Source organism: Rhagoletis zephyria, unplaced genomic scaffold (assembly GCF_001687245.7).
Source record: "Rhagoletis zephyria isolate East Lansing unplaced genomic scaffold, Rhagoletis_zephyria_1.1 Rzeph_scaffold_00001, whole genome shotgun sequence".
Lineage (NCBI taxonomy): Eukaryota > Metazoa > Arthropoda > Insecta > Diptera > Tephritidae > Rhagoletis > Rhagoletis zephyria.
In genome coordinates, this window is record NW_016157085.1 from 1,371,557 (window position 1) to 1,381,717 (window position 10,161).

General features: G+C 30.6%; 1 protein-coding gene across 14 annotated transcripts in view; it reads right to left on the reverse strand.

The window, feature by feature from the left end:
* The window catches only part of CAP (Cbl-associated protein), a 98,540-nt gene that overhangs the window by 70,819 nt on the left and 17,560 nt on the right, over positions 1 to 10,161 (reverse strand). The window contains exons 1-2 of one of the 14 annotated variants that reach the window (XM_017610388.1): positions 4,313 to 4,476; positions 3,755 to 4,180 (exon numbers count right to left, since the gene is read on the reverse strand). The exons of 11 other annotated variants lie outside the window; for them this stretch is intronic. In XM_017610388.1, coding sequence (XP_017465877.1) covers positions 3,755 to 4,180; positions 4,313 to 4,328 — 442 coding nt within the window. In that variant the 5' untranslated portion in view covers positions 4,329 to 4,476. Of the gene's footprint in view, positions 1 to 3,754; positions 4,181 to 4,312; positions 4,477 to 7,275; positions 7,749 to 9,996; positions 10,138 to 10,161 lie in introns of those variants that run through there. 2 more of the 14 variants (XM_017610245.1, XM_017610317.1) reach the window with 2 other exon arrangements.

Here is a 10,161-nt window from a genome sequence, read left to right on the forward strand (position 1 = left end):
CGGTACATGTGTACATAATTTTATGGCTTAGCATATTTTGGACATAAAGGTAGCAATCTGGAGAGTTGACTGATGGCCAGTGGCGGTCTGCTCTGTTTATTAGAATAAATATTTATTTTAATGTATGCAAATAAAAAGTAATCAGCCAGAAAGTGTTTCGAGAGATTATTATTAATTGTTTATTTAAGAGAAATAAGGCTTGCACTGCAGCAAAAAAATTTAGCTAGAAAAGTTGTGAACCGATTCACCCACCTCTAATATTTGACAATTTATGAAAGGGAACTTTTCGATATACGTAAGTTGCAGTTGGGAAATGAGTCCTTCTGTGAATTTTTCACTACAAAATCTATTATTAGGCGGGGGGACTATGTGTACGGAATTCCATTCACCACTGGCTATGCAAAAACAATAAGACAGAGAAGATAACGCCCTAATTTGGCCAAACATAAGTGCTCGGACTCCTACCATGTTGCGGTACATCGACCAATTTTTTGAGCATTTACCACACATGGTCTTAAATCCACTACATATTCGCGTTTAGGAATAGTTTTATTTTTGCTAGTCATAATTTTCTTTAATTTTTAATTTTAAGGGCAGAAAAAGATTGTCCAACACTAAAAACTTTGCGATAAAAAGCTTACAGCACTCAGCAAAGTTGCAGAAATCTTTCGTAATATAATAGAAATTTGTTTTATATACCTATGAAAGGAAATGCGTGAAACTGTCAACAAAAAAATTGCCAAAAATCAAATGGATTTTCTAGCAACTTCATATTTGTACTTTATTATACTAAAAGTTAATGGGCTATAAAATTAAGTACGAAATTTTTTTTTTTATAGAAATTCTAATTATAAAGTTTGCAAATTAGTTGGAACTTTAAAGAAATTTTATAATTTTTGCACTAAATTTGAAATCTTGATTTATATGGTTTTTTGTGTTTCGTAACACCGCGCGACAGTAAATTTTACACCCAAAAAATTAGTTTTTAGTTTTTCTCTTCGACGCCAGGAGTTTTTTTAAGTACATACTTTGAAATAAAAAATATATGATTAATTCAAAAAATTATTCAAAAAAATTCATTGCAATGTTGAAAAACAGTATGGGCAGCAAATTAAAGAAAAAATTCTGTACAACTAATACAGGTTAAAGTTTTGGGGCATAAGGACGAGTAGGTATTTAAAATTTCTTTGTATTGTATTATATCCTTTAATATGCTTGAAATTTGCCATTATTTACTTTTGAAAAAATAGTATTTTGAGGTCTAATATACACTCGAACACAACCTCGAATTTAGTCCTTCTAACTTTATTAGCTTAAAAAATAAAATAAATTGAAAGGGTATTGTCAATACCTATTCTTCCTTGTGAACTAAAAAATTCTATTTTTTTTAACTGTACATAATTTGCTCTTTAATTTGTACCCATATTTTTATTTAGCAGTGCACTGAATCTTTGTAATAGTTTTAAGAGTAAATCATATCTTTGAAATGAAAAAGCCCTTTTAAAAAATTAAAAAAATCCTGGCGTCGCACAGTGCGGCCGAAATCCAAAAGTGCTCCCAACTTTGGCTTTTTCATCATTAAGTTAGCTAAAGTGATCCTCTAAGAAGCGAAAGCCGTTCACAGTAACGGCCTGTACCCCAAATCCCCTCTTTATTTTTTCACTCGGAATATGGGCTTTGCCCAAAAACAAAGTTATGGTAGATTCAAAGGAAAAGTTGTAAACATGTAAAAGTATTTTGGGTAAAGGAGATTCAACCAATCCAAACGGAATCTACGTCTGAAGGCTAGTAAGTTTTGGGAACAACACCAACAGACACTTTTTTAGAAGTAAAAATCTAGCGGTACTTATTTTATTTTTATTTTTTTTTAACAAAATGTTAGTTGCTAAATGAAACAGTAATAACACGCCGTCGGATGCTGCCTTTAAACCTATTGGTGGTTACTTAGAAAAGTATGAGTTACTAAATAAGATAAAATTCAGCTGCCCAAATTTGTCTCTGTGATTTTAATGTACTTTTTTACCACACTTATATATATTAGCTTCACCTGTATGTAATAAATTCGAGCCTTTTAATTAAGACTTCATAGACAGATTTTGAGTATGCAGTTTTGTAGCCAATTTATTTTAAGTATAATAAAGCGCAAGTTTAAAGCAGCAGGGACTTACGGTTGATTTTTGGTAATTTTTGTTTGTTTGTAGCTAATTTTCTTCATATCATCGAAAATACTTCGCACTATCAACACAAAAAAAAAATCCAAAAATCAACGGTAGTCCTTGAGTGGGCAGTATCATTATTGCAAGAGAGTATTTCCGGACGCATAATTTCTCGCCCAGCCGATGTCGTTTGACCAACGAGATCTTGCGATTTGACGCCTTCTGATCTGTTACATAAGGCATACTTTCGAGCACCTCAAAACTAACTATTGCCAAGTTATGGCCGGGCTAATGACCAATAAACGCAAAAAATGGTCGAAATACAGTGGTGGAAAATTAACAGGGACATGACATTTTAACAAATTTTTCCTATTTCTCTTATGTTTATTTAATATTTATTATTTATTATTTTTTTTTTATAAAAGTATAGCTCATTATCTAATAAAACCATATAAATTCATATTTAAAAATTTGTGCAAAAATTATAAAAATTATGCAAGTCTGCATATAAAATTTCAACTTTTTAATCAGATTTTTTTTAGAATAAAGTGCAAGTTTGGAGTTCCAAAAGAATCGCGTTGATTTTTGATAATTTTTATTGTGAATTTATTACGCACTTTTTTCCATACAAAAAAATGTCGAACATACTTTGCATGAAAACAAATGCGTTGAAAAAAATTACCAAAAATCAACGCGATTTCATAACAACTTAAAAGTCACACTTCAATTACTAAAATTTAATAGGCTATACAACTGCATACTCAAAAAAAATTCTAAAAAAACTACCCCTAACACCGAAAAGTTACCCAACTGAAGAATAAATTAACAAGTTACCAAATTCGAAAAAGCAATAAAATTATCAATTTTGGCAAAAAAATAGTAAAACAGCAACGCTGTATAAAATTAGGCCTTAAATAAGAGGTTTCGAGATAACTCGATTCCAGCGCCATCTAGCGGGTTTATTTTTTTGCAAAAATATATTTGTTCGTAAATAACTGATGTATGTTTCGAATTTGGATTACACTGTATCATAAATACGAATTCGTGAGTTATGGCTGTGATTTGATACAAAAAGCACCATGGAGAAATGCGTGTTCAGCTTTCCAAAATAATGCAGACTTTTTCTTACACTTCAAGGTATAATTTAGTTTACTTCACTATATGTTTCAAAAATGTATGGAAAAATATTGCATAAAAATTATTTTAATGTTTTACTAATTCACGGTTAGAACTTGGATGCAAATTTTATTATTATTATATTTCGACGGAAGTTATAACGAGCAGCAAAAACAGAAACTATTCAATCATGCAGTCTGAATAATATCCTTAAACCTTGTGAAATAAATTTTGATCGCCAATGTTGCTAAATTTTATCAGAAAACGATTAATTTTGTTGTTTTTTTTTTAAATTTCGCAAAACAAAGTGCAAATTAAAATATTGTATATCAATAATTATAAAGGCTAAAGCTCACAGATTTTGGTAAACTTGGACCAGGATCTTTAGAAGAAATTTTGGGCTCGAATGGCCAGGTTGGTTTTGAGGGACAGACACACACACAGAAACGTACATACATACACTAACCAAATGACTCACCCACCATTTGCATAGAGGAAGCCTTTCGCCAACTTCAATTCGCTATCGATTTCCTTGAGCAGATCACTCTCAGACCAACTGCGCCGATTCGGCTCCAGCAGGAATCGTGTCTTTTTGCAAGTGCGCATATGTGGCGCCGGCGGACGGCTGCTGTTACAACTATTGCTCGCTTGTTGGGTGTGAGTTTGATTCTGTTGGCTATGGTGATGATGCCGGTGTTGGTTGTGGTCGTGTTGGCTGTACGACTGCTGCTGATGGTGGTCAGCACTTCTTTCGATTAATGGCGTTGCACCTCCAACATCGCCAACACCAACACCAACACCACCACCACCCACATTGCCACTGCTTCTGTTGTGCAGTTTGGCGTGCGTTTCGTGACTACTTCGTGTACTTGACGTAGAAGTGGCAATATGACTGCGACGTGTTATTGCTAAAGAGTGAGTGTGGCATAAAATAAATCGGAGAAAGAAAGAAATGAAGAGAGAAAAAAGGTAAAATTCATAAGCCGTTGCACCATTGATAGGACTAACTAACAATCTTTACACCTAAGAGAAACACCTACATGTTTGTACATACATACACACATATGTATGTGGCGATGTATGCCGGTATGGTTGGTTGCCTTCAGCAGGAAGTGCTAAATTTCGTTCCAATGTGCGGTGGTTGGTTTATAATTTTGATTTGTTCCGAATATATCTTGAAAGTGTAAGTCAGCTTGAAAGATTTCTATGATGAAACATTAGACATGCAACATTGAGTGTTTAGTTGGGCTGAGCTAAAATTTGGATTTTTTTTTTAAGTTATTTGGCGGGTAACCAAAAATGGGTATTTAGAGAAATTTAGAAAAAATTTTGTAATTTTGACTCTTTTTCTTCTTCATTTTATATATGTACGTACGTTCGTGTGCGAGATTTTAAATATTGTTACGCTAAATTACTTATATTTGCTTTTCATTATTATTGAATTTGTGGTTCAATGATCTGACCGCTGGGCCGCCCATCAAACCAATTAGCGTGCCACAAGTGCCACAAAAGCCGCTGATCTGTTGGACGACCTAATTGAAACTTCCTTTTCATGCGCGTTTTTCATGTTTTTTATTTTGTTTTCTTTTTTTTTTGTATTATTTAGTTTTTTTTTCAGTTCGTCTTCTACTTTTTGCGTCTGTTGAGTTGATCTTCAATTAGAGTTTATTTTTTTTATACATGATGTTGAGGCGATCGCGTGCTTTACGCATTGAGCATCGCTTTAGCGGTAATTGACAGTCACTGGGATGCGTCTCCAAAGACGTCATGATTTTTATTTTTCATATTTTGCAGACACTGTGGTTAAATTTTAGTAGCTAAGCAACGGTTTCGCTAATTATTTGCCCCATTTCTTTGCGAGTTCCGTTACTAGTTGCTTCTATTGCTTTTGCCTACACAAAAAAAAAATAAAAATCGGAATGGTTTTTCAATCGGAAATATAAAATTTATGATATTTTAAAACTTTTCAGCAAAATATTAAAAATTGCCTGAGCTGCACCTATTGCAAAATACCTCCAAAAATATTTTTTTTATAAATAAAATAAATTTTTCAAAATGTTTTTTTTTTTCAAAAAAAAATACCGCAGATGATAGAAGTATTTAGGCATAAAAGGTCTGCATAAAAATATTAAAAAATTTTATCAACTGAATAAAAATAATACGGTTTACGGAGGTATATTCAAATAATTTTAGCTCACGTAAAATTTAGTATTTTTTCCGACATTTTTTTTTTGTGGTGCACCCTAATGTATATGGCATAAAGAACGCAGGAATATGCTATTAGAATGCGGATACCGGAGACAATGGAGCTGTGAACTCTATAAAAGCGAGTTAAGATACACCGGCCATGCTGGAGTGTACGATCGGATCGGAATGTTTAAGCTTTGAAGTATTCGATAGCCGTAAGTGGTGACAACAGAAAATGAAATCCTCCTCAAGTAGACTAGGATGTAGGGTTTCTAATTGGTGTCAGTTAGCAAGAAGATGAAACGACTGGCGTACTTTTTTGAAATCTACCGTGATCGCTTAGGCGACATCAATGAAGAAGAATAAAGTCGGGTCTACGCGACCGGAGCGACCTAAGTTTATATCGGGTCACGGTTTGTCGCATTAGAAACATTCCATATCTAGAGGTTTTTGGAAAACGTATATGCTATTACAACGATAACAATAGACTTAATCCTAGATAGTAGCGCCTGAAGAACTCCATAGAAAGCTTTTCAGGCATTGAGCGCTCTTTTCGCATATAAGTTTTATATTCCTTCCTTCCTTCCACACGAAAGCCACAACACCTCAGAAGCTTGTTGTGCTGTTCTAATCTAACAGCTTTCACTAACACTTTGTTCGTTCATTTTGGATATAAACCTCTTTGATAAAACCTATTATCAGCAGACTCTCAGTCAATTTCGTGAGAAGTCTACTTAACATGCTGTAAGGGCGCTTTCCGTATGGCACCTGGGGCTGCACCTCATGCACTGCTTAACCTACCGTCTTTTACTCGCGGAATGACGGTCACTCACAGCCGAACTAACTAGCTCGGCAATGCAAGTCTCAACTAAATTATGTTAGTAAACATGACGAACGTGCTTCACTCTGGGTGCCAAGTCACGCAGGATTACCAGGTAATGAGATAATCTGGCAAAATGGCTAGAAAGGGCTCATACCTAGTATTTATCGGCCGGAAACAAGTCAACGTATGTAGTGCTTTTACACCGAGATCATTAAGGAAATTCTTGTATTTCGGCTTTTGCTGAGTTAAAATTTTTTGTAACTTTTCCAAAGTCTCATAAAAAATTCACGAAAATTACAATTTTATATATCCGTATAATCCAAAAAGGTGGAAGCGAAATTTTTTTTCAAAATTTTCTTTTTGTCGTAGAAATGTTCCTAGCGCATCTATGTAGATGCATTTTTGCATCAAAAATAAAATTTTGAAAAAAATTTCGCCCACATCCTTTTAGCGGTTGGCGCACGATATTAAGTGGAAATGTTATTTTAACAGCTAAAAAACAAAAGTACTTTAATTGTCTCATCTTTGCAGTAAAAATATGTGTGTAAAATAATAAAAGTCATGGCATTTTACGCTTGGTAAACATGCAATAAAGCAGAGCGGGGCAGCTAGCGAAAAGAAAATAAAAATAAATATTATATACTACATACATACGCACAAAGGTAAACAAATCAATCGGAAGACAAAAACATAAAAACAGCATTAATTATTCTTGTTTGGTTTGTTAAAACAATAAATATTTTTTATTCAACAACATAGATTTCTTTACTAATATTCATTACAAGCAGGTTGATATCAAATAATTTTTTTCATTCTCATTTTCATTAATAAATATATTTTTTTCTCTCATTAGTATAATCGATTTTACTTTACAAATACATATACATATTTAATATGTTCAGAAAAAAATTTTCGTTAATATCGTTTTCGAGAGTATCGTATAGTATTAGTTTGAAAATAATATATATATTTTTTTAGTAATTTTTGATAAAAATTAAAAATAATAATTTCCAAGTATAATTGTAAATGGTAGTAGAAATAGTAGTAGTAGACGTAGTATAACCCAATGCAATTGAGGCTACACAATGCGGGTCGCATTCACAGGGTTTTCATGTCAATCAAACGTACTCAGTTTTTGGGTTGCGCTAAAGTTGCTACAGTTCTTGTTACATTCTTGTTGCTTGTGGCATTTGCGTGTAAATATTTGTTGTTATGTAGATGCGAGTAGTATATAGTAGTAGTACGAGTAGTATATAGATAGTAGCAGGTCTATGAGGTATGGTCAAAGCTTCGCCAAAATCTTTCGAATTCATCTAAAATTCGGCTCTTAAACGGTGACGTGGCAAACATCTCGTCAAAGGAGGGCGATACTGGTAGCTTGCTAAAGAATGGCGAATGGGGTGTTGAAGGTGGTGGTGGTGGTGTTGGAGCTGTTGCTGAAAAGGGCGCTGTTTCATCAGCGTATACTAAAGCGAGCAATTGAAGAGAAATATTAACGAATTAAAGAATTTAAAGAACAGATTTTTATTTATTTTTTGTTACAAAGAAAAGACGTCAAAGTGCAATTTTTGTTTTACCCAAATGTTGACGTGGAAGTTTTATTTATTTATGTACAAAGAACCACATATGGATGAGTTACTTTACCAATGAGTCACGTATGAAGAGAGTAGTTACAGAGATTGTTGGTGGGAGAATACATACATATGTAGGTGGGTATTTATATATATGTAAGTCTGTAGTTACAACAAGCATTTTTTGGTCTGCTGAAGGTGTTAAGTTGGAAGTTTATGAAGATGAGAAATTTTTTTAATAATAAATTTGATGATTACTTTTTTTTAAAATTAGATATTACGATATACATTTCATTTTTATTAGCCTCTTAGTATGCTTTTTTTTATGTATTTATGTATGTACATGGATGAAGTGGCTGAAAAAGTGAAGTCTAAGCAGTAACTACGGATCGCGAGCGAGCTTGTCATGAGCTTCCAAAGGAACAAAATATTAGATGACTTCGATTAATTTAAGTTAACTATTTTATTTTTGAAGTATATATATTTTAATTTATTTAATTTAGTTTTAATTTATTTCGTTTTTCCAATCATTTATTTGGCTTTCTATTTTTTCTCAGTTTAAATTCTTTTTGGTTTTTGCTTTTCATTTTAAATTTAATATACAATGTATTTTGTTGCGTAATTTTTCATTGCATTTTTTGCTTTATTTATGCTAAATTTTATATATGTTCTATATTTCTCATTTTTATTTATTTAATTTAGATCAATTTAGTTTGTCTATTTTTCAACTAAATTTCTTTTGCCTTTGTTTAATTAATTAACTAACATTTATTTAATTTGATTGTTGCAAAGTTTTATTAATTTTTTTTTTTATTTAATTAAACTTAGTTCAATATAATTTTTTATATTTTTACTAAATGGTTTTTGTTTTGATTTTATTTTGTGTTATACATAATTTATTTTTTAATAAATTTACTTGTTCATATCCTTTTATTTTATTAAATATTTTGTTTGACCTTTCACCTTTTCCACTTTTATTTTATTGTTACTCTGTCTAATTTTTCACGATATTTTTATTTTTTATCATTTATTTTTTATCTTTATTTATATTTAATATTTTGTTTATTATTTTATAGTTTTTTATTTCATGCCTAATTTTTTCTAGTTTTGATTAATTTATTTTTAATATTTTTTTATTACATTTCTGTTTTACTAATTTGTTGTCTACTTTCTATTATCTTTTTTTTTGGGGGGATTTATTTTTATGGATTTTTTTTATTTTTTTTTCTGTTTTACTAAATTTTCTATTAATTCAAATATAATTTTATTCCATTTTATTTGATGTATTTTATATGAATTCATTTGGTTTTAATTTCTATTTTATTTTGTTGATTATTATTATGTTTTTATTATATTTTGTTATAAAAAAAATTTTAACTCAAATCTTTTTTTTAATTTTAATTCTTATTGATATAGTTTTGTTTCTTGTCGCCGCTTTTTTATCTTTTTTTTTACTTAATCTTTTATTTCCTATTATTGTTCACTTTTTCTATTTTATTCCTTTATTTTATTTTATTTTATTTTATTTTATTTTATTTTATTTTATTTTATTTTATTTTATTTTATTTTATTTTATTTTATTTTATTTTATTTTATTTTTTTAATTAATTTTTTTTATAATTTTGATTTTTATTCTATATATATTTTATATACAATTTAATTATGTTTTATTATTAAATATATTTTTGTTTATTTTTTGTATTTGACTTCTTTTATTTTTATTTCTTTTAAATACATTTTTGTATAACTTTATTATATATATTTTTTTAATTTAATTTTTAATATTTTTAATTTTAATTTTAAATTAAATTTTGTTTTACTTATTTTTTTAAAAAAAGAGGATTTTTTTTATATTTTTATTTTATATTTAATGAAGTATTTTTATTCTGATATTTTTGATTCTAGTTTTAGTAAATTTCATTTTATTTTTCTCTCGAAAAAATAATAAGAGGAAAAATTGTGTTTTGATATTTCAATTTTGGTTTCGACAAATCAAATTCTACTCTAGCTCGGCACTAACTATTGCGTAATCAGTGAAAAGCACTCCAGATGGACAAGCCAACTACGATCGCAGTACCCAATAAGCTACCAGCACCAATCAGAGCAGGCAAGGTTTCAGAGGATTCGTTAGATTCAGTATTACCCGTTGCGACAACACTATCGCGTATAGCACTTGTAATGGGTGTAGCGGTAGTAGTATCAGTATCAATATCGGTATCAGTAACGGTAGTGGAAGTCGAGGAATTGGAGTTGGATATCGAGTTGGTAGTAGTAGCACTAGAAGCTGAAGCAAATGTTTTTTTACGAA